General features: G+C 32.9%; 2 protein-coding genes across 2 annotated transcripts; both read left to right on the plus strand.

The window, feature by feature from the left end:
* The first annotated feature begins 1825 nt into the window (after positions 1–1825).
* On the plus strand, positions 1826–5122 carry SmydA-1 (SET and MYND domain containing, arthropod-specific, member 1). The gene is made up of 10 exons (XM_077428487.1): positions 1826–2241; positions 2502–2606; positions 2733–2888; positions 2994–3248; positions 3336–3455; positions 3835–4025; positions 4108–4311; positions 4396–4583; positions 4666–4784; positions 4867–5122. The coding sequence occupies exons 1-10, from the start codon at positions 2107–2109 to the stop codon at positions 5020–5022; spliced, it is 1629 nt and encodes a 542-aa protein (XP_077284613.1). The 5' UTR covers positions 1826–2106; the 3' UTR covers positions 5023–5122.
* Positions 5123–13180: 8058 nt separating this feature from the next.
* spz4 (Spaetzle domain-containing protein 4) lies at positions 13181–24715 on the plus strand. The gene is made up of 4 exons (XM_077429390.1): positions 13181–13265; positions 22348–23441; positions 24220–24381; positions 24469–24715. The coding sequence occupies exons 1-4, from the start codon at positions 13197–13199 to the stop codon at positions 24713–24715; spliced, it is 1572 nt and encodes a 523-aa protein (XP_077285516.1). The 5' UTR covers positions 13181–13196.
* Positions 24716–26594: the final 1879 nt, after the last annotated feature.

Here is a 26594-nt window from a genome sequence, read left to right on the forward strand (position 1 = left end):
GCACCATGGTAAATATAAATTTAAAGTATAGAAATAAATTAAAATAAAATATAGATTTATCTTGTTTGAATCTTAATGTACAGCATAACAGGAATAAAGGTCACAAACTTATTTACAATTCTAAAAATTCTCTAAAGTCGACGATCTAAAGCAGATTGTGTGTAGGCATCTGTGTTTATAACTGAAGGGTATGTTGTAATCCACCGAAACTCTTCACTAGTGTATTAGTATGGTTATTAGTGATTATGTCATAAAATCTACTGGTTAATTTGTTAATCATGTCTACGACTGTCGGAATTTTATTTCTGGCCTGTATTTTTCTATTTTTAGAGATTTGTTTTGGATTATTTGGAGATTGGAATGGTTGGTATTGGAGGAATTATTCCATGCGGGTGAATATTGGTGATATGAGCACGCGATATAATTTTACTTTATTTTATATTAATAATGAACTATTAATTTAAATACTAGCTATATCGTGGATATATCCATGTATCGCCTTAATTTGAACTACAAACAAAAATTTCCATAAAATCGGCTTCAATTTAATCCATAGACGTTCTTTTCATACGCCATACCTCTCACACATACATATACATATAATTCGTAATTATATTATACATACATATGTACATTATAAGGGGATAAAAAAGGTATTAACATTCAATATAGCTCCAAAATTTGAATGGGTGTTAATTATACGCACAATTATATCAGTGAATTTGGCTCAGCAGAACAGAAAAATATATATTATTACATTTCTCTGATTGTGTCATTACAGTTCACTCTATCACACTACAATATTGTGAACTATTTTGACACTTCTAGTAAGGATGTAAAGTAATTATACTTGATTTCATATTATACTAGTTTTTTTACCCGGCTTCGCTCGGTATTTGTAATATAAACCGCTTAAACATTTTATCAAATTTATTTGAATAGTTTTATTTTATTTAAATTTATTTGAATATTCATTTGTTTTTCTACGAACCAACAATAGGTACAAAGCCTTTTTCGAAATTATATATTTGATCAACGTATTCGAAAGTATTTATATTGTTCCTATAAAATACTTATAATAACTATATAATATGAGCCGTTATGTTTTAAAGCAGCGCGAGTCCACTTTTTTTCATTTCGATATATTTAATGTTTTGCGTTTTACAATATTTAAACATAATGTTAGCGTGTAATAAATTTATTTTGCTTTCCAGAGATTCTGGACCTATCAAATTTAAATTAATAATAATAATTAAATCAAACTGAAATAGTGTTTTTGAAGCTGAATAAAGACTGACGGCACATTCATTTATATTGTTTTTTTTCAAAATTGGACAATTTTCAAATTTAAAGGGTCATATAATGAAAGCTGAAATCTGATGCCATTTATCCTTATATGTATTACTATGCAAATATTAAAATATCATAAATAAAGTTGATGAGAAATTTCAAAAATGTTTACAATTCCCTACTCGTATAATATATCCGTTCTCTATGCAAATTTTAATGAAATAAATTCAATGTTTAAATATTACATAATAACATAAAAGTGCAATGTGTAAATTTTCATTTATTGCATTACTGTTAATTTATCTACACTACAAATACTGTAGATGTACTGTATTTATTGTAGCTGATTTAATATACAGTATAAACACATCATTGGAATGTAAGACACAATTTTTCATTTACATATGAATTTATAAAAGCAAATACATTGATTGTGACATGTGCTTTCTGTAATATACGTTTACATTGCTGATATATTACATCCAGAAATAAATTTTCAATTCAAACGACCAGCACATTCAAGCTAGGAAACGGTAGTACATGCCAGAAGTTCAAACGACCCATCGAAAAATAAACCGATTTATTTTAGTCAGTTCTAGAAATGTGTAGTTCTACCACAGATCAGTATCGGACTGAACACGTTGCCGGTAATTTCGAGAACAGATCATTGTTTCGCAGTAATCGCATATAAATTGTATAAAAGACGATACAGTTTTGAGATTTCGGTGGTGATAAATTCAATGCCCACGTGGAACAACGCCACGGCTCAGATTATATTTTTATTTTAAATAAAACGGTTCTTTGTGATTATTTAAAATGGACGGAAAGTGCATCGTGTGCGAAAAGAACACATCGTCGAAATGTTCCAGGTGTTACAGCGTGTATTATTGTTCAAAAGATCATCAGAAAGAGCATTGGAAAACGCATAAACACCACTGCAAACCAGTACAAGTAATGATGCATTTCTATACATTTACATACATATATATCAGGCAAGACACACTGACTGAAATTTATCACATTTAACGACGTAGAAATGGGTTACAAACTCACTTGATGACTTTCACTATAGAAAATATATTCAATTGTTAAAAAATTTTGTGTGCTTCGTATGACATACTTTAGTATAACGCATGACAGTTTATTTATTGTCACAGCGAAAATTTTCTCACGGAGATTTTTAAATACTTTTTTATACCGTTTCATATCAGGTAAAAGAAGACAAGACACTCGGCCGCCATTTAGTCGCCACGAAAGACATCAAAGAAGGTGAAATCATATTCACGGAAAAACCCCTCATCATTGGTCCAGCTCAGGTTAGCACTTCCATATATCGCTTTCACTTTTGCCTAAAATACCAGAAATCGATTGTAAAATCAAATTTCGCGGATTTACATATTTGACGCATAGTTATGGCATGTTGTGCAATTATTTGTTCACAGGTAACAGCTCCAGTATGTTTGGGATGTTACAAAGTCCTAACGGAAAAAATATCTCGTCCTTGCTCCAATTGCGGTTGGCCTGTTTGTGATGAAAATTGTGAGAAATCACCGAATCACAAGGCGGAATGTGACATGACAGTAGCTCGAGGTCAAAAGGTAATATTTTGAACGGTGATATGTGAAAAAAACTCAATTATTCTGTATATAGTTTAAATTCATATGTACCTACGTATATTATAAGAAAAATCATATTGATTCCAGGTCAATATCCAGACTTTCGGTTGCGCTCATCCAAATTATCAGAGCATCATCATAGTGCGTTGCCTACACTTGAAGAAATCTAATTCGACGATTTGGAATATCTTGATACAGCTAGAGTCGCATTACGAACAACGAAAAGATACTGAAAAGTGGAAGAGTGACTATTTGCAGGTAGCCCAATTTGTCAGAAAGTTCTACAAATTGGAAGACCAGTTCACCGAAGAGGAAATCATGAAAGTGTGCGGAATCGTACAGGTGAAATCGAACTGTTTTGCTTATGTGTGATTTCCATTCCCACAACAAGCACGTTTTGAATAATGTAAGAACTGGTGTGACTTTCAGGTTAATGGTCACGAGGTACCTTTCTCAGATCCACCGTTCGTAGCTGTCTATAATACGACCTCTATGCTTGAGCACAATTGCATGGCCAACAGTAGCAAAAGTTTCACCAGTAATGGCGAAGTAAGTATACAAATTAACATATTATTTAAATCAATAGTTAGTCAGCTGTTCTGTTGTATATTTTTCATACTTTTTATTATTTACATATACATATGACTTAAACTAGCATCGGTTATTGATTTAGTAATCAGTTAATCATCGGAAATTTATGTTACTAAAATGTCCATAAACTAGTCAAGTTTTAGACATCTAAAAGTTTTAACAAGTTAAGACAATCCCCTAGGAATTGCTATTAATCTAATGGTTTTAGTATTACCATTTATCACATAACTACAAATTCATAAAGAAAGCAGTAAATTCTACAATATTGTATTCATAATGTTGTAGAATTTAATAGGATAATTAAATTCAAATTTTTAGTGTGGTCTTTCCATTATAGGTCCTAATTGCAGCTGCTATGGATTTAAAAGCCGGTCAAAACGTGTCAATTTGTTACACAGACCCAACTTGGGGTACCATAAACCGTCGACATCACTTGCAAGAAACTAAATTCTTCAATTGCTACTGTGACAGATGTAAAGACGTAACTGAATTCGGAACTATGTTCAGCGCACTCAAATGCCAAAAACAGTTAAGACAAATCTATTTTTTACCATTTTAAATGTTAAGAATTGAATGATCTTAATATACCAATCTAATTATTTTTTTACAGAGATTGTACTGGATATTTACTGCCGAAAACTTTTCTATTTGAAGAAGACAAAAATACAAATGTTGATGGACAAGAAAAGTCGTATGATTGGTACTGTAATCAATGTGATAAAATAATGAGTGAAAAATCAGCTCATAAACTTATAGAACATATCGGAACTGATTTAGATGCAATGGAAAAGGGAGATATTGAATCTTGCAAAAAGTATTTGGGGTTTAATAATTTAACCTTAATTAAGTATGAATTTTAGATAATTTAATTAATTGTACGTGTTTTGTTTTATTTAAGATTTTTGGATCATTATGGAAAATATTTACACCCCTCTCACTACTACATGATAGATGTCTCGTTGGCTTTGGCTCATCTGATTGGCCAAGAAACTGATATTGGATTAGCGGGAGTTTCGGAAGAAAATCTTACTTTAAAGGCAAACATATGTAGAAAGATTGCTGAATTCCTAGAAAAACTTGTCCCAGGTAAATAAATAATGCAAACTACATATATGTACAATGTGGTATCGTATCAACATTTTCATGAATGTATTTGGTTTCAATGAAGCCGAAATAAGAGGAAGAGGAATGATTCTATTCGAATTACACGCAACCATTGCTGAAACTGGAAGGAGACGCGCTGAAAAAACAGGAGAAGGTCCTGCAATGCTCATAGACTATCTTTTAGTGAGTTTAATACACACATTCTGTAAATTAATTTTTATTATACATAATTATTATTAATATCAATTGTTCTCCATATTGATAGGATTCGAAAAAAATATTGGAAAAGTCACTTAAGCTACTTCAACATGAACCCAAAGAAATGCCCGAAGGAAAAATCGCTGTTCAAGGAGCCAAAAATTTGGAAGAAATGAAAAAGCTCTTGCAAAATCTATACATAGCAATTGACAGTCCTATGTGATCTATTAAAATATTTTTGTCACATAAAAACATGATTGTATGACACATCTTCTAATTAATTATAAGAAAAAAACAAATAAATAGAAACGTGAATTAGTTTTGGAGAGTGTCTCTTTAGCACTAATTGCTACAGTATGAAAAATCAGTGCGTCAAATCAATTGAACAGTGACAGTGAATCACTGTTTAAATAAAACTGGAACCAATATCAGAAGGTATCCAGAACCACATACTTGGTCAACACTCGAATCCTTAGTTAAAATTTCGCAGAAAAGTGCCATTCATTCACTGTATATACAACTGTATTTTCTTTCCTTCAAATAAGTACATATGTATGTATGTACATACTTTGTACTTCTGGAAACTTCAATAGGGAACTTTGGTAGTATGAATGTAAACCATTTTTTCGGGGAACAGTCAACAATCTCTATAGGTAGACCCACGATTGTTATCCAAACCACAAAAAGAAGGTTTAGCACGTCTGCCCATGGAAAGCATTAGTGGAGCAGAGTGAAAGTAAACAGTCGGGATTGTGGAATTAGTGAACAGTCCACCTGCCCACGTTATGTAAATGCCACAATGAGACCGCGACCGATGGCACACATACGAGACGCCCGATAGTCTGCCCTAGACCATCTAGGGACCTCTAGGCAGACAATTGAAAAACGAAAAACGCTTCGACTAGTGAAAATTTCACATCCATTAGACGGGCAACGAACTCACTACATACCTCGCGCAAGATCTGTTAATTATACAATCGAGTACAAAGATAAGCACGAGTAATATAATACTAATAATGAGAATGGGAATGGTTGATTTGATCTCGTCTCATAATATTTTACGATGTGACAGTGCAGAATCGAACATGAAAATACGTTTATTGTGCCGCATCATATTTGCAAAGCATCTGATTGTACATATTATACAATCATTATTCATCAAAGTACAGCAATCCCATTTCATTACGAATATCATACATATCAAGTACTTCTAAAACTGTTGTTTCTCTTTTGATAATTTATTATATGGTATATTTCTTACTGTACCATTTTTAATTCTAAATATGAATGCATATGTATGTACATATGGGCGAATGAACGCCGTTTTTAAATCAAAAATGACACTTTTTCGATGTATTTTGCCAGTGATGACGTATGAATGTGAAAATTGGACATTGAATTCCAAGATGTTATGGTCCGTACGCACCAAACCAACGACGATTTTGGGCCAACTTTTAAAACCAGTAGCGTACAAAATATCGAAATAAAAATTAAATAAAAAAATTGAAATTAAATATCAAAATTAAGATAACGAGCGAGATTGAGCTAAAATTAGATCATCGTTAATGTTTTGAATTACAACAATGTTTTGAATTACGACGATACGCATTACAACCAGAGAAATATTATAATTACGAGCGAAAAAAACCTTGTTATTGTTTCTTATAAGTCGTCACGATACACTACTGTGTTTCGCCGTCGATGAAATATTTAACAAAAAAAATGTCGGTGATTTGTCAAAGGGTTTTTTTTTCTTTCGTCGAAATAAAATTAATAATCACACATTATCCGATAAATTTTACCTCTGAGATGGATTTAATTATTTGATTTATTTCGACGAGTGAAACAATTGAAGACATTATCCGATAAAATTTACCTCTGAAATGATTTAATTAATTGATTTATTTCGACGAGAGAAACAATTGAAGACTAAAAAAATTTCGTTTGATAAACCGACAACGTGTCGGGTTGGGACCATCGCTCGGTCACCCATACTAACACATGATATATTCTCAGTAACTGCGCATTACGGGGAAGTAAAAATAATAATTCTTTGATTTTTTTTTCGATCTTAGTGCGTATCTACGTAAGTCAAAACATCTTCGACAAACAAAAGTCGAGGATTACCTGTATGTGATTGTTGATGATCTAATTTTAGGTCAATCTCGAAAATTTATTTAAATTGGGCATGTTCTGTTTTAACTTTCAATATTTTATTTTAAATTTAATATATTGATTATAATTTTATTTTGATATTTGAATTTAATTTTAATATAATAATAATATTTTTAATTTTGATATTTGATTTCAATTTTTAAATTTAATTTTTATTTCGATATTTTGTACGCTACTGGTTTTATCCTGCTGGTTAAAACGTTGGACCAAAATCGTCGTTGGTTTGGTCCGTACGCAGCATTACACAAAGTCCGATGCACTCAAAGAAGTATGGAACGCTGTATGCTTGGCATAACGAGGAAAGATAGAAAGCGGAATACGTGGTTGAGAATAATGACAAGGGTAGTGGTCAGTGGCGGCTAGTCAATATGACATGCAGGGCTGCAGCCCTCTCTTGTGCCAAAATACCATATTCATGCTATTTTGATGCCCATTTGGGCTGCGAGACTGTAGTACTCCCAGTGTAGTTATGTACATATGCGTGCTATTTTTACTTGCATTTGGTCACCGGTATAGTCAACGAGCAACATACTACAAATTGATCTCTACAGCCCCTCACTGTGAATTCCTACGTGCCGCCACTGGTAGTGGATATAGTGGATAAAGTGAAGATATTGAATGGGCAGGTTACGTAGCTAAAATAATGTATAATGGAATTGCTAGAGTTGCACCCGAGGGAATGTAAAAAGGTCGCAAGAAAGATGGGTTGAAGAAATTAGAAAAATTTATGGGTGAGATGGATGATAGTTGCGCAAGGCAGAAACGAATGGAAGCGTAAAAGAGAGGCTTTCATCCAACAGTGGACGGTGAATGACTGTAAATTATGATAATGATAAAATTTCTTGTTTGTATTCTCATAAGACTTTTTAACTCTTCTCCATGTATGTACAAACACATTAATATATGTTTGAACGTGAAGAAGAATATAATTTTATTTAAAATCTCCTATAGACTGCTTAATATCTAACGAACGATCTTTTCTACACTTTAACCAAGAGGTAAGCAACATATGCCACTAAGTGGCACTCGAGAAGTTTTCAGGTGTCACACTAAATTTAAATTTAACCCATTGTGTAAATCACATAAATCGTTTGAACCAAGATAATTCTGAAGTTTGCATCGTTTGTCAAACTATATTACATGAAAAGAGCTTGCTTGGAAAACAGAGATTAAAATTTTTGTAGCATACACTTTAAAGATACGTATGTATGTATTTTAATATTTTAGCTAAGTTTTCGATCACCACTCAGATCAATATGTGTTTTGATTACAATCAAATTATAGCACTCCAACTAACATAGTATATGTACATATATACCTATATATGTGGTTGTAGCATTGATACAAAAGTTTGATGTTGCAAAAAAGTCCATTTCAGTAAAAAAAAAAGAAAAAGCAAACCGATCGAAAGATCGGTGATAAAAAGTCCACGCGTCCAAAAAATGATTTACATTTCAAAACAATACATCCCGGAATAGAGCAGTTGAATTTAATCTGTGCAGATAAATCATAACGATCGAGAGTTGGCACAGCGTAGTCGATTGACCGATCGATCGATCGGTCGCGACAATCCGTCTGTGAATAAACCGGTAATTAAATAGACTAGTCTAGAACGAGATTGTCCACCGGTCTAGTTTACGAGCCAACCAGCTACCCAAGATATCCTCGTCCAAACTGGACGAGTAGGTGGAAGACACCGCGTCTCCTATCATAATCATAATTGCATATAATCACAGTAATCGCGCACCCTACGACCGCCTACCAATTATGACGGACAAATAAAGCCTCTAATAATCTTAATTTACGCACACCTGGCCACATTCAAGAGGCGTATGTCAATGTAAGTATAGTATACATTGTATATGGCAGTGTGAAGAAAAAGTTGCAGACTCCTCACATGGTAACGAAACGAGAATAAAGTGCACGTTTGACTCTTCATTGAGCGTATATCTTTGATGATAAGTAATGTGTCGAAAACCTTTTTTTTCAGTCGGACTAATTATATGTATTTTACAATGTCATTTTTTAACTTTACATACATTTGAAGTGAGTAAAGTGACATTAAATAGTAAGCGCGATCGTTTAAATGTAACGCTTGTTTTCCACATTAGCGCTATTAAATAATTGCATATACATGTACATATTATGGTTTTTTAATGGAAAATTATTTCGGTAATTAAAAGCGTTTATCTGAATGCTGTTCGTTTATTTTATTTCATAATTTTAGCAATGTAAATATACCTACGTAAATACTTGTAATTAAAAATTCATGCTAATAATGAAATATGTACAACCAAAATTAATCTAAAAAAGTATACTAGAAATATCTTTATTGCATCTCATTTTAAAATCGTTAAATGATCTATATCTTCTGTCATAAGATTTGATGTTTTAGTGGGCAAATGTAGGTAGACATTAAAATTTAATAAAATATATTTATTTATTTCTAATTAAAAACATCGATAAGATAAGTCTATCTAGATATTTAAGGATTATATAATACCTATCAAGAAATCGACATTTAATTTGACCTTCAGTACTAACATGAGTACAATATAGACTACCAGTAGTACCAAAATATGATATTCTCAATTTTATGTTAGTTGAATTGTTTTGAACTTAGAAGAAAACGCTGTATCGGCTAGTGTGTATGGATTTGTCGAAGAATGGATAAACATCCTTTTTGACCTGGTATTGTAGAAGGAAACTATTTTTTTAAATTAATAACCTAATTAATTAAAGTTATTGATTAAAATAATTAATTAAAGAAAATTAGTTAATTGATATTTTATTAGTAATTAATGAAATTGTATTATAGTACAAATTTCTTAAATAAATCGATACTAGTAAATACCAGTACTACCGGTTGCGAATATTTTTTCGGTAGTACAAATAGTGACAAATGTTGATATTTAATCCGTAGTTCTGGTCTACATATAAGCTCTTCATACAGTTTTCAATTTGATTATCCGATTAAATTTTCACATACATATTTCAAACAGATGAAGCGAATACTTATACTCAATATTAATTAATTCCAAATCATAAATTCTCCAAGATAAAATTAGAGGTTTTTTAAAATCATTAGCATAATTTGATTTAAAAACACCATGTATAAAATGAATCACTGGATTTACATATTGAGTAGGTGCATCCCAAAATGAATATTCACAAATAATGCAATTACAAACAAATTTAAAAAGTCATCGAAAAGTTCGGCCCTTTTAAAAATTGTCTATACGTAAAATGGTATATTTTGATTTTTTAATATTTAATAACACGATACGTTATGATTGTATGTAAATAAACAGCAATTAGATCGACCGGCGCGCGCTCTTCGGCCGGAATAAGTTAATTCTTCGAAGCGGTATTTTCTTATAAAGTGATCGATAAAATTTCGATTAAATTAATAATTGAAGGTAAAAGCTGTGGCGGTCAATTAATTGAGCGTTGGGTCCGCGAATCACCGGTTGTTAAGGGATGAGTTAGCAGATAACGGTATGTCTTGTGCGCGGAAGAGTCGCTCAAACAAAAGTAAACGTATGGTTGTCTCGCTCGCACAAACGCGGATATGCATTGCGAGGAAGCGAGACAGCGGTACTGGGCCGCGACCACTCGACTGACCTACTGAATGCACACACTTTTTCTTACGGTAACCGCGGGACCCAATTTCTTCGCCTAGTCACACATACGTCTACCATATTAACGTGGAACATGCATTTATATATATTTCGATTTCATTAAATTTGTCTGTGGTCACATTCAGTTGATTGCATCTACTACATTTCAGTTGATTACAATCTACATATGTATGTGCTACATTTCTACTACAATCAGAATCGTAATCCTATTTTAATTTTCCGCCACCGAAAAATTCATATAAGAATAGTTTTTCTTCCAGTAAGGATTCTAATTGGAATTTTCGTTTTCCTTTGAAAAAAGAAGCCGTTGAAACAATGAAATGTACAATTTAAATGATTTAGCCAGCAGCATAGCTCGGACGTTAAGCTTCTGCTTACCGTCAAGAAGGTGCCGGGTTCTATCCCTGAATGAAAATGAATTTTTCAGAGTATGCTGTTGGTCAGACCTGGATTTGTGACTCCAGGTTGATCGTTTCCTATCAGAGTTTGCCAATTTTCTCTGATTTCATTGTTGAAACGGTTCCCGGAAAAAAAAAATTGGCTAAAAATCCTTCCTACCTACTATGTCACCACTATTTGAAAAATTTGATTGATGTACAATAAAAATTTATGTACAATTCATAGATGTCTCGTTAATTTGCGAGTTTTTTCAGTGTCTCGCAATTCAACGACTTATAATAAAAATGCTGTATTTGTATTTGTAATTGGCCAGGAAGGCGCATTGGGATTTACCTGTAAGGCCTTCCTGGTATATATGTAAAATAAAAAATAAATAAATAAATAAAATATGGTATTCATAATGTACTTATCTATGTATAAGAAAGAAAGAAGTATAATATTATTGGGTATGTTAATATTTAGTAACTATCATTATCAGTCATTCACCATACACAGTTGGATAAAAGTATCTCCAAAACGCTTCCATCCGTCCAGCGAACACAATACTCTTTTTTTTATATTCCATCCACTCATCTTAGGGTCAGGCCGCACCATGCGATTTGCGAGCGACTTGGTTGAGGGCGACCAGACCAATGCATGCAGGTAGATGGGACATGCTACACCCGTCAACTTGTTTGTCGCACACATTTTCATACATTTTTTCGTGTCGCGCAACTAGTCGGCCGACAAAGCCCGCCCTTAGTATTTAGCATATGCTACTAGCAACTGGAAGGTCCCGGGTTTAAGACCTGGTTAGATTTTGATTGAAAATAATTAAAAATTATATGATTTGAAGTATTTCTGCGGTGCTGATGGTTAGAATTTGATATTTATAATCGTTTCCCATGATAGTTTGCCAATTAATCTGATTTAAATGTTGAAATGGTTCCTCACAAATTTCTATCTACCTTCTATTTGTCACCACGTATACATATGTGTATGTAAGTGTCGATTTTGAAGCAACTTGTTATGGCACTTTGGTTAAAATGAAGCAAATAAAAATAAATAAATCTCATTTATGACCTTGTTGCGCCCATTTACATTATATTTAATGCCATTTGAGCACTTATCTTGTCTATTCTTCTTATAAATTAAATATAATATACATATGTACATTAAAAAAAAAAATTACTTAACTAGTACAAAATAATATGATATGTTTAACTATCAAACGAAAGTTAGTATGAAATAGAACTACGATTAAATGTATTATGTTCTACAAAAAAAAAAAATGTAACTACGTATAGTTTTCTTTATATTTCTATTTGTTTACTGGTATAATTTGCTAACCGGTTGCTACGGTCATTATCACAAACCTTTTATCCTTTCAAAAATCAACTTATTTACGCGCACACGTAAGTGACAAAAAGAGAGATTCCACGGCACGCCACTGCTATGTATGTATGTCAACTACCCCTCAAACTTTTCACCCCCGTATTCATTTTCTTGTCTCTTCAGTTTCTTTTCACCCATGTATTCAGACTGTGTGTATCGTTTTCGCATCATCATTGGCAAAACACATTGATCGAATACTTTATTTTTTTCAAAGTACTTATACGCTTAAATACGTTCCTAATTTTATACGTCTCTTTATTTATTCTAAAAATTAGTAATAATAAATGGTAAATTAGCCCCATTTGCATAGGTTGTACACATATATAAATATTTTAGAGGATATTGTTTTCACTTTTTTTAATCATGACATGCCGAATTACACTGGTCGCACTATAGTGAAAGAAAGAAAGAGGGGTGTCGAGGTGCAACCGGTGCGATTGACGGAGAACCGCCCGCTCCCACCTGCTGTCGCCTGTCGTCTGTCGACAGACAGACACGCTTTCATACAGACACGAACCGCCGTACAAACACGTCGTTCTTCGTATACTTTCATAATTATAATAATAATAATAATAATAAATAAGTAAACGTTACTTTTTGCGCGCACTATATATTTTCACGCCGGTTTCGCGCTTCACCGCTCGTTGAAGTCGCCTGGATCGAATTTTCCCGGCAAGATTCGCCCGCTTTTCCGCAGTGCAATAAGAACCCACTCAAGTGAAGTGAAAATCAGTACGTTTTCCACGAGTGCAAAGTTCAATACTGTGGATGGAAGTTGATGAAGAGTTTTCTCGTTTGAATCGCAAGGATGGAAAAAAATCGTAGCGGTGCAAGTCTAGCTTTGAGCTTCGTATCAACGACAATACTATTGTGTACTGTAAGTTTCTCATATTGAATATTTAACATCGCTATACTGTTTACGTTTATTGTAATCAAAATGTGTCAATATAATGTACGAATTGGCACTTGATAAAAAGTATATTATGCTATAGAATAATTATGATGTGCATTATTTATAATATTTATTAACATAAATTCAATATGAATTTGTTTATAAGGATAGTTCAAAGTACATACATATGAATATACAATGTATAAATTTGTAAATTAAATGTGGTGCCAAATCAAAGTACATACATATGTACATATGAATGTTAAAATTGTATATTATAACATCTTGCATATGTACCTATATTTACATAAACTTAATGAAGTAAAAAATCGAATTTAATATCAGAACGTTCATTTTTTTTCTATTCAAATAATTTGAATATTTTCCATGTGAAATAATACGCATTTGTATTATATTTCTATATAATACATAATACGTATGAATACTTTTAAAATTTTGCATGCCATAAATAAATAAATGTACAAGTATTGTGTTATAACAATCAATATTTTTAAGAATTATTGAATAATCAAACATTTTTCTACAATCATTATACAAGACTTAAATATTTGTATGGATGTATATAAGATCCATTTATATTATATATTGGAACGCGTATGATTATATCTCACTTAATTCTTATTTATTAAGAGATTTGAAGATTATATACGTTCGAATAGCCTGGAAAAACGGTATATCAAAGCAACGTATTGTTGTATGGATTTAAAAACTGACTAGATTTGAGACTGTTTGATTTAAAGCACTATTGTAAACCATTTGAAACTATAAATAAACTCCATGGAAAAAACATACATACATAATATAGCTGATATCGCACCCGATGCTGTATGCATCGAAAGCGATCTGAGCAACAATGGAAAACGGTAAAATTCCGAATGAAAAAAACGGTATTATTTCGGCAAAATGAGCTTTTATTTCGTTCAGTTCGATGTGAATTTCTTCTTGTTCATCTACATTGTATTTTCGTATCGAATCAACCCACTTTTCCGTATGCGGAGTATAACAAATACAAACGAATACCATTATGTACATATGAGTATGTACAACCAAAGATCCAAACACATAAATTATGATCACACGGTAGCTAAGTAGCCTTTTCATTATCCCTGGAAAATAATTATTATACATAGAAAAATTTTCACATACTCCCATAAAACACAATGAAAGCCTACCTGAGTCATATTTATTGAGTAGCACTAAACAATGTTTGATCCGATCTCTACTTTATTACTCGATTTTCTTTTAATTAACTATAAATATTATTGTATATACTTACTGTATTTTTATTTCAAAATCAATAGAAATAACTGCATACTATGCACATATTTTTAATCCGTAACTAGATTTTTCCAGCTTTTCAAAATAAACATTAAAGAAAAAAGTTGAATTAGTAAATGCTGAATTTTATTACATATGTATTACATTACCGTCACCGTATAATTATTAATATTTGATATAAGACTTTCATTTTTATTCAAAACAGACGCATTAAATTACCTCGCGTAATACATAAATAAGCCTAAATATTGTTTTTTGAAATCGCTGAAATTGACATTATGATTCAATAAAATATAGAATCATCGTTTGATTCAATATGAAGCATATGCGCTAAATAAAATTGATTTGAACACACTTTAATCAATCCAATATAACAGAAAGTTGAAAATTAACACGATTGTTTTAAATATACATATTTAATTGCACATTTTTTAATCGATTGGTAAGATATTTTATGCATTCACAATGGCCGTCGATTAACACGAAAATCAAACGATTTAACGGCCGAATATTAACCCGGTGAAACGTTTAGAAAAGGGGCTAAGATCGTAAAATAAATAAAGTAAAATCTCTCCTTATTTATTTTATAGCATACATACGTACATACATAAGTATTTATGACATATCTGAGAGCATTAATACGAATTTACACGGTCGTAATTGGTAACGAGTTACGCGCCCATCGCGAGTGTATAACATAACTGCGGCCGGTTATTTATCATATTTACCTTTTTTTTTACGATCGATAATTGGCGGTCAGCTTGACCGAAAACGATACCACATCTTGAGGTGGTATCGCAACGACACCAATTTCACCATTTCTCCGGTGGTCGCGCGGAGGCGTGCTGCCGTGGCCTAAAAAAAAATATTGTCTCGCGAAATTCACCTCTAGACCAGTCCGAGGGCCTCGACACTGGTCTGGCTGGTCCCAGACAACTCCAACAGGCCCTCGACCACTTCGTATGCAGGTCAACCGTAAATGAGCCAGCCGAAATAATTAAGGTTTGGTTAAAGCTTGGCTAGGGGTAGCTGTAATCTATATATGTATATAAAAATGAATGTCTGTGTGTGTATGTGTGTCTCGAATAGGCCACTGAAGCGATTACGATGGAACTTTCAGGATTTGTTGTATGCATGTCCGGGAAGATTACTGTGAAAAAAAAACGGGAACAGAAACGGGAAAAACGGGAATGAGTGTCTTTCGCTATAATTTCAAATGTTTTCGCGTCGCGACTAGAATGTTCGCTGCCTGCGTTGTTCCGAAAAATGGGAACGGGAACGGGAACGAGAACGGGAAAGGGAACGGGAACGAGAACGGGAACGGGAACGGGAACGAGAACGGGAACGGGAATTGCATGCGTTATTGTGGCATTGCAACGCTCGCTAGTTTTATTACTAAAAGTTGCAGGAGTCAAAATTTCTATATTGCCAAAATGGAAGTAACACTTTCTGTTTTCTTAACGTGCTATGTTGAGCTATTTACGATCCATTTTCATAAGCTTGGCTGTGAATAAAAGTAAAGTGCTACTAAAAGATCCAAGACTAGGCAAACCAAATTATTTTTAAATCGTAAGAAGTTTTGCTTAAAGCCTCATATATGACATCCATATTTTCTTTGAACCACAACTCATATATTAATATAAGACGTTCAGAAAGGTTATGGTATTCCTGGTAAAATATGTATAGGTATATACAGAAAATGAGTCTCAAATTAACATGCGGTCATATTAACATTATTAGACTTACTATCTAATAATGTTAATAACTAACATTATTAGACTATCTTACCCGTATCGTAATTTAGAAAAAAAAAATTGTTTATAATTTACAGAAATTCTGAGTATATAACCGATAAAAAATCAAGACGAAGAAAAATTGACATTTTCCGCAATAGGAAAAATATAAATTTTTATTTGTTTTTGAAACTTAATTTAGTATATGTACATTTTATACATTTTTTTTTTATATTTACTGTTGCGTAGGGGTGGGGTGGAGGATCCAAGTAAAAGGCCAACAGTCGTTTCACAGCATTTATTGATGATTAAGGAGATACACGCAGTGTCACGGCTAAGTCCAGAATGACATGATATCACCTACGTACCGCCTTATAAAGGGTAGATCTCTCAGGACGCCTAATCTGTTTACCTGTTGTATAGTCACGTATTCGGATATGTGTTTCCACGACATTGGGTCTCGTAACTCAATCCGTGGCGTACGTAACATTACCATAGTGCCATTACAGATTTCCCCAAGGGACCAGTAGAGGTGACAAATAGAGGTTGGGTGGCTAATTTGGTGAGGAACCGTGTAAACAATGAAATCAGATAAATTGGCAAACTCTGATAGGAAATTATCGAGTCACATACATATATCCAGCAGGATATCTTGGTGGTTGCGTTAACGCTAACCACCGAGAGGTTCCCGGGTTCAAGCCTTGGGTTGACCTCGATTGAAGAGAATTTTTTCGGAGTATTTCTGCGGTGCGGCTGGTCAGAATTGGATATTTGTGACTCGAAGTCGATTGTTCCCTATAAAAGTTTGCCAATACATCTGATTTGATTATTGAAAAGGTTCTTCATCAAATTGGCAAATTTCACCTACTATTTGTCACCACATTTGAATATGATTTCAAATTTAAAATTTGCAATATATAATTTATATACATATACATATGTGTATATGTGCAAAATTAATACCATAATAGTCGCTTAGGGATAAAACCCGTAATGGCATCATGGTAAAATATAAGTTTTATATATAAAAAATAAATTTATATACAAGATCTGATCAGCAACACTGGGCCAGAGCTTGAACCCGTATTTTAGATATTTATAAGAAAATTCATAAGCTCTGAAGTTTTAAATCCAGACAACTTGTGAATGTCATTCAAAGTTTACATATGTAAAGGGGACGAGGAAACGAAATAAAATTATAAAATCGACTTGAAATAATACAAACAACTCTTTTTAACAAAATTAGTGATGATAATATGCAATCACAGTAGCGGTAGAATGCATTATTGAATTATTAATGACTATTTTAATTATACAAAAATTGTTAAAATTTATTTAAAGCTTGAGTATCTTAAAATATTTGTATAGGAATGTCAAGAAATCTTTATCGGATATGTTTCGAGTGTATAGATATACAGATCTATCAAGAGATAAATTTACAAACGTATTTCTTCAATTTAAACATATGCGCGTTAAGCAACTAACGCTTTTCCAACAAGCGCACATAATTCAAAATCTGTTACATCTCACCGTTAGAGTGATATTAAATTTCGCATTTTCGCTGTCACATGTCGCCATATTTCAATCAATGCAAGAGCTCAGAGAAAAGCCAATTTGGAGGCGGATATTCTTATGAAGAAGATTTCGTGTGTAACAAACCAGATTAGACCACCACTAGACTAATTACGCAATATCACCTGTCGTGTTTGGAAAGAAAGAAAGTGTTTGACCACTTTCTAACGATCAAGGGCAACGCTTTAGGGTCGTCCGGGTTCACTAGAACTGAACGAAAATCACCATAGTCCAAATGATATTTAAAAAAAATGTACCTGTCTTCGACACAGCTCGTCCAAGTACAATGTCATTATTGTTCGAAATAGAAAGTGTCATATTTTGGCAGTCATTCGAAAGTGACATTGCAAATAAGCCGATAAACAACTTGAGAAACTATTCCGAAACCATAATAACTAATAACTACTTATAAATTAAACTATAATTTCAAATCCAATCTATTGCTATAGTCTAGAAATTTCCACATACACACATACACACACATATATATATATATATATATATATATATATATATATATATATATATATATATATATATATATATATATATATATATATCCAGCAGCGTGGTCTAGTGGTGAATGTTGAATTATTTCGTACTTGATGTTACGAGCTCGATTCCCGCTAAATCTCGCTGTTGGCCAGACCTTAGTTTGTCGAAGTCGATCGTTTCTTATCGGAATTTTCCAATTTTTCTGATTTTCATTGAAACGATTCCTGTAAAATTGGCGTTTCCTTCCCAATTTTCTGTTGCCAACCTTTAGTTATTGTTATATCTTAGGTTTCGCCATATTGCTCACCATAAATGTCTCTGTGGTTGTTTATCGAATATAAAATTCGTATTGTTACATGAAAGTTATTCATCGTTATTTATCGTATTAATACGATGTTTGTAATATCGGACCATAGATGTCAGATATTGTTTAGATTTACATGTATCTATGTAATAATTAGGACCAGGAAGGCGCATTTGGGGTTTACCTGTTAAGCCTTCCTGGTATATTTGTATGTATATATGTATGTATATGTATATGAAATAGTATACATTGAAGTATCAAGTAAACTGAACTTGATAAATGCGACTAAATTTGTATAGGTCAAATTCTATAATTTGACACAACTTGATTGAAAGTAAAACATTTAGATTGGGCTTCTATTCATTCAAATACGGTTCGATTCGATACGAGTGCACTCAAACCGAATCCGTTAATTAGATTACTCAGACGTTACTCGTAACGTAGCAACATCCGAGTAACGTCCGTGTACACTCGTATCATATCAACCTAGTATAAAATATTTTTCTTAATTCTGATATTGAGCTCCAATGAGCTCGGAAACTCAGTGAACGCTATCCTATGTATGTACATTGAGCGACCACAAAGCTCTTGATACAACAAGCTCACCGAATTAACTGATAGGTTTTAGAAGCAATAAAAACTGCGTTGTAATATTTTAGGTTCACACAATGAAAAACAATCTATCGTCGTCCATCTCCGGTTGGATAATGGCCGCTGATGATACGTTCGTTCGGACTTCTTCAAAGCGGGCCCCGAGTGTTTAATGAAGGGAGCACAATGGGGCACACCATAAAAAGAAAGAGAACACACCTGACATTGTGTGTACACTTTACGGCCTGTCCCACATTCGGTCAGGTGTCCGTAGGTCCATTAGTCTCATGTCGATGGACCTTTGACTGTGCGATGCACACCTTTGTGTGTTCAGGGTGGGGCTAACGAGTACTGTAGTGGCCCATGAAAATTAAACTTTCAATACATTAAAGTCTTCGAAGATTGTTTATTCTTTAACCATTTACATAAATTTAATAATAATGACTGCCTCGTTCGACTAAAAAGCATATTATGATACTTATTTGATTTTAGACCTTAGCTTTCATGACATGTAACACACATTACATTTAATTTTGAACATTGGGTGTTGGCATATTAAGTTATTAAATGAAAAAAAATTAAAAGAAATGTGTGGGTTCTGTTTTCGATCCGCACGCAGTCAAATTTTTTTAATATATGTAATTTAACAGTTATATTTAATTGTTTAATATGAAAAAAAATGGTAAAAACTACCTACCTATGTACCTACATATTAACAATATAAAACATTTATTTAATTATTTAATTTATAATTAAATAAATTTTCAATAGACGGCGGTAAATGTTCAGAGACTTAGCGCCGTTTCTGTGTCTAGAGGAAACATTCGTAGCAAACAGTATATACATATAAACAGTATAAACTTCTATATATTCATATATATATATATATAGGAGTTTTTTCTTTTGTTATTTATATTCGTACGTTTTGTTGGCAGTGATTTAGCTGTGACGTACATATATATGTCGAATCGAAACGACTATTATAGTACGGCGAGCGTTATCTCAGATACACAGACAGACAGACAGACACACATAATAGTGATATTATATATATGCTTGGTTGAAACTTATAACCTAAAATAAAATTTCCCTTGTAGTAATACACAGTGGGATTTATCGACATATAAATCATTCGTAAGATCTCTTACTAGGATATATTATATTTATTTACCATAGGTACATATAAGCAACACGTCTTAAACAAAATACTCTTGTTTTAAATATAATTTTGACAAAAGATCAAAATCCCCCGAATGATTTTATTTTGACGTGAACAAAACCTCGTTGAGAGATACATAAGTTGCTAGTCTATGAAATACCACTACACCAGAAAAATTGGTAAAGATCTGCTGATTTGTATACGAGTATGTGCGTGTTACATGTGTATATTGATTCATTGAATGTTCCACTTCTACTGGTTGGAATATGTAGAGTAATAATATTATTATAAATTAATATATGTACACATACATATAACGATATCAAAACCTATTTTACATATATAAAATCACACTATTCTGAACGGATTTCGATCCTTTCATTTTACCCTATAGACCGAGCTATAAAGTGAAATTTGTAGTAACATTTCAATACTATATGTATGTATGTATGTATGTATGTCGAATAACTTTGAAGAAAAAAATATTGTCGAGTGTCAAATTTTTGTGGAAATGTATATAATACAAATTGATTGTACTTTAAATGTGTGTAAAGCACTCCGATGCGGTGCAAACGATCGAAAAGCGCCAGGCAGACTGAACCACAGATTAACGACACGTGTACCTCATGCGTGCGCACTGCTCGCACTTACACTAAGTGAAATCTACCCGAAGTCCCGACATACCTACCCTGTATACGTTCTGTGCTTCTGATACTTTAGATCCGAATTTTTCCTTATTAAATTATTAAAAACCCGCCAGAAAGATCCAACTCAATTTTAATAATTGCATCTGTGCACATCGAAAGGTTACTCGTCATCTGATGTGCAATTTTTCATTCGTGAAGTCGAGAATTGCGTTTAAAGCAGCCATCCAGTTAATCTGTGGTTCAATCTGGCGCTTTTCGATCGTTTGCACCAAACCCAAAGCACTCATACAGTACAAACGAAAGAACTTATGCAAATAAATATAAAAGATAGTTTGCTTTCATCACGACCGGTTATCCTAAAACTGCAACTTCACTTTCAATGAACATATTGATCCAAACATTAAATTTTGTATACATACAAAATCTAGACGAATTTCACCACCCTCGCTCATTAATGCGTCGCTTCTTTACTTCTAGTAGGCGTAGGTGACGTCACGCTCTCTAAAATATCGCAAGTGAAAGTAGTGGCACTGCAATCCTTTCCGAAAAGACATTTGACCTACTTCCAACTGTAAAAAATCCAATAAAAGACTTAGATTTGTTTAAAACCTCGATTATACGAATACGAATTAAAAAAAAATTCATTGCCTGTTTTTATATTACTCTGATGTAGCAGGAGAATCTTGAGGGGGCGATTTTAGAAATTAGAAAAATAGGCGAGCTGAACGTGAAATGACAGGCAAATGCGCCATGACCTTGTATGCATGAATGTCACGTAGTGAAAGTTGTGACGTGCGTGATGTCATGGCTCTGTGTGGCCGAAAAGATATGGCTGGACAGTGACCAATTATGGCCATTCAACCGTCAAATTTTCTATTAGTAGCATACTGCACAGCCAGCTCAATAGTACCAACTTGATGATTCTAGTCAGAACGAAGAAAAATTACAGTGTTTCAGCTGACTTATTATTATTGTGGCTATGTATTTTTACCACGATTTATCGATAACACTCAACTAATCGATGAATTTTAATGTAACGGAAAAGTCATTGTCAAATTTTCATAGTCATTGTTACATTTTAATTCTTATACTGTATCCGTTTGTATACATTTATTAACAGAAAATCTAAAAACACGTAATTCACTAGTGTTTTGCCCATTGACATTTAACGAATGGTTTTGGAAAGACAGATATATATATATATAATTCATTATTACCAAAAAGCCGTATCTATCTCTTAATAATAAAACTAATTTTATCATTTCAGATAGTCTCATTGTTCGCACAGAGAGCTTCCTGTTTCAACTATGACTACTCATCTGCGTGTACGCGACCCTATAGATCAGGAAGATCTAGCTCTCGAGTAGCACCATGTGATCTCAGCAAGCAATCTTACTGCAACTTGCCAGGATCTACTTACCCTTGGCATGCAGTCAGGCGCTTCGTCCACGAGAACCAAGGTCTCATGAGGAGGATGTATGGTGACCAGAGACACATATCTGTCCTAAAAGCCGAAATTGAAAACAACGACTTGGATTCTGAAACATATCAAGTCCCACTAAGAGATAGTACGTATGCCAGATACTCCAAAGATTGGGAAGTCCTGAATACAAAGTTCGTCTATTCAAAGAAACCGAATGGTCGTTCCAACGAACAGTATACTGTACCACATTTCCGACCTGTTCAAACGACACCGACTACCACAACGACGACGAGCAAAACCGAAGATGCTTCTAGTAAAACTGATCAGAAAGCAGAAGTTCAAAAGCCTTCCAAGAAAGAAGCTGAAGATATTAAGATGGCAGCTTATAAGACATCCTATTTCGAAGACGAGCTGAACGTGCAGGAACTCAGTAAAACGAATTTAGAAATGAACAAGATAGAACCAGAGATAGTCACGTTGGAAGCTGCCATAAAGCAAAGCATCGAAGCAAATAGTGCTTACCCTGCTTACGGATTGGTCAATAAAAGTGTAACCACTCGCCCTATTACCTCAAATATAACCATTGAAACCTCGTCAACAGCAGATTCCACGACTTCTGAATACGTGACCCAAGATGAAACGACGAGCACTCCCGATTTCGGAGAACAATCAACGGACACTGACGACGAAGATGGTGGATGGAAACCAGTCATGATGGATAAAATGTCTACATTACCATCGACAATGTTATTCTCGCAAAGCGTCAAAGAAGAACAGAACAAGAATGACAGGATAGACTTAAACACAGAAGAGAACTACAAAGCACAAGAACAAAGTTCTGTCAGCAGCAATACTGCTGCCACGACACATCTAGAAGGACAATTATTTCAAGATGTTGTGCAAGAAGAAGCAAAACCCATTGTCAAACTCAGAGGAGTGTAAGTATACGAATTTTAAACTATTCACATCCCTAAACTAAATATGTATATATCTAAAAATGTATATACATCAAAATTGCTCAGGTTGCATTAGAATTGGTTTAAATGAGGGGGTATCAGTTTAAATAAATCAACTCGTAAATACTGTTTTATTCAGAGATCAGGGTGTGACTGAAGCTACGCATGGTAGAAGCTAAATTTCTTTGCATTCGATTTAATTATGGTTTTAAGAGATTGCTACCATGTTTCGTTTTTATTTACCATTATTTTAAGAATCAATTTAGGAATGATGGAAAATTCGCTTTTTGCTTTAAACCTTATGCCTTTAACATAGTACCTAGTGGCGTAACTACTATGACGCTGGGTATGCGGTACATGCAAGCCCTTAGGCTCGGGAGGATCTTCAAATATTAATACATATTTATGTATATTAAAAATAAATAAAAAATACAGGTAAACCAATTCGCTCCAATTGAAAACAGATAGAAGTATGTATAAAAAAATTCTACTTGTTCTGCGAACTTAAAATATTAGCATGAATAAGTTCATAAAATGTCTTTAAAATATGTAATTGCAGAATTTTCAAATTTACATATAGGCAATTTAGAATTTGTAAGTTTATTTATGTCATTAAAAACATATGGGGGGGCCCTTTGGTAAATTTTTCATGCGGGACAAATTTTTCTAGTTACGCCACTGACAGTACCTTTGATAGTGAATCTCTGATGAATTAAAAAAAAGTATTTATAACTTATACAAAATAAAATTAACATTTTAGGAATGCTTGTCCGGTCAAAGAGGAAGTCGTAGCACCATTCTGGGCTAACAACACAAGAGGAGAAGTTCTGGCCCTGTTGAATCTTTATCCATTTGAACAATACGTCCATTGGGAAAAGTGCACACATGAACACAAGCAAATGTTCTGCCGAGAAGGATGCAGGTATGACAAATAAAACGTTTAATTAAAAATATATTCTGATCAATTTATTTATACTAAAAATTCATTCATGATAAATAACGATTTCAGATGCGAACAACAGTACCGACTGCATCGTCTGCTCGCCTACGATCCGAACAACGAATGCCGAGGCATATTCTCCGATTGGTTTCGGTTTCCGTCTTGCTGTGTCTGCAAATGCTACGACATGCCCCTCGAATTCAGAGTGACTTCGCGGAGTCCCAGAACCATAGAACCAGACATAGATGAAGCCATCAAAAAGGAAATGTATCAACAGGCCACATCTGACTGGTACACGATAAATTTAGACGATTGAAATCGATAAATTACATGAAATGTATATAGAGGACAATACAAAAAAACTATTACACTTAAAAATTCAACAACGTCATTGTTGCCATTTATTTATTACAAGGCTTTTTTTATTCATTAATAATGAAGTTGACATAAAGTGTATGTTGTAAATATTTTGTATAAATGTAATTTCAATATAATATAATATAAATATATAATCATTTTAAATTAGGCGACAATACTGTATGTATAAAGGCTAGTGATTGTAAATAGTAACACAACATATTTAATTACACTTTCGTGTCCGATCTGTATAAAGTAGTCGACTTTTAAGTATTTATTAATTATGTAAGTATAATTTATATGTTGTAACCAAAATAAAATGTTTTTTTTACTGTTATAAATCTCTCATTTTTGACTCATATTCTCCGATATAAACATTCAGTTCCTTTGATGGACCTTGTCAAATATTTACAATACTTTACACGGCGAAAGCGAACTCTGCGGCACACGTAGCTGTTTCCATTGACATCACACACAAGTGTAATACATATCAGCTTAAATATGGTTACCACCCAGATGATATTGGTCGTCTTGTGAAGGCATCTTAACCAATGAAAGAAAGTCGTACCACAAGTGTTCCCTCTCTTGTCAAAGTGTAATATTCTACAAATACATAATATCCGATAAGAGTACACCAATCGACACACGAACACTGTACGCCTATGATTCTCTCTCTGGAAAACGTATATTCTTTTGAAAGTGAGTGTCATTCGATAAACGTACATTATTCGGTAAATGTACAAAATCTGGCAGACGCCACTCCGTCGGTGAGAGCATAATATCTGGCACGTACATCTTATCTGGTCCCTAAAATCAGAAGTTCAATCAGAATCGTAAAAATTTGCAATCATCGACGGTAATTGGATTTGCTTCTACATATAGATAATGAAAAATTACTTTTTTTATTAAATAATTTTTATTTTTCTTTTAATATAAGTGTGCATAGTTGATTTTAATGCTTCATAATGAATACATAACTATTACATTTCATAAATATACTATACAAAAATTATGCATCAATATTTGGAAATAATAATAAAATAATTTTATAATAAAAAAACGTACATAGATCACGGAACAAGATTAAAAAAATCAGCGTAGCACAATATGTTTGTAAAAATATAAATTAATTTGAAACGTGAAGCAGCAGTTAATTTGTCATTAAATAGTCACACATCAAGAGACGATTATTGTCACAAACATATTCAGATTAGAGTATAGTATAGTACATATAATATAGTAAATCGTGCGTTGATTTTATTTCGAGAGAATTTTGTCTAAAATTTTACAATAGTAGCTTTACACTTTATATCTATATATGTATATATATATATTTATTCAATACTGCTATAATACAAATATAAAAATACAAACAATTTTATGATCACTATATATATATATATATATATATATATATATATATATATATATATATATATATATATATATATATATATATATATATATATATATATATATATATATATATATATGTATATATATAGAATAATTTAATGACTTTTGAACGGTCAAATGTAAGATCTACTCAGCATATATCAGAATACTGATATGTATGTCGAAAATACACGAAAAATTTCAATCGTATTGCCATTTAAAACATGATCGATAGCCTAATTGACATTAAAAAATTACTTTGGTCAACGACACCTCCTACCTCACAACTAAAAACAATTAAGAGGATTACATTTTTTTAAATATAAACTTAGCATTAAGGAGGATAAACTTTTATCAAAACATCATGAACACATATGCAATATGATACAACCACCGTATTGTGTAAGAAAATTGGGCATTACAACTAACTACAAGACAATCAG

Source organism: Arctopsyche grandis, chromosome 4 (assembly GCF_051622035.1).
Source record: "Arctopsyche grandis isolate Sample6627 chromosome 4, ASM5162203v2, whole genome shotgun sequence".
Taxonomy (NCBI): domain Eukaryota; kingdom Metazoa; phylum Arthropoda; class Insecta; order Trichoptera; family Hydropsychidae; genus Arctopsyche; species Arctopsyche grandis.

Excerpts from the sequence above, each read along its gene's own strand:
- SmydA-1 (XM_077428487.1), top strand. The coding sequence starts at position 2,107 with ATGGACGGAAAGTGCATCGTGTGCGAAAAGAACACATCGTCGAAATGT. Across the intron at positions 3,456-3,834 it reads GTTTCACCAGTAATGGCGAA|GTCCTAATTGCAGCTGCTAT; the intron begins GTAAGTATACAA and ends TTTCCATTATAG. Across the intron at positions 4,584-4,665 it reads CCTAGAAAAACTTGTCCCAG|CCGAAATAAGAGGAAGAGGA; the intron begins GTAAATAAATAA and ends GTTTCAATGAAG.
- spz4 (XM_077429390.1), top strand. The coding sequence starts at position 13,197 with ATGGAAAAAAATCGTAGCGGTGCAAGTCTAGCTTTGAGCTTCGTATCA. Across the intron at positions 23,442-24,219 it reads ATTGTCAAACTCAGAGGAGT|GAATGCTTGTCCGGTCAAAG; the intron begins GTAAGTATACGA and ends TTAACATTTTAG. Across the intron at positions 24,382-24,468 it reads TTCTGCCGAGAAGGATGCAG|ATGCGAACAACAGTACCGAC; the intron begins GTATGACAAATA and ends TAACGATTTCAG.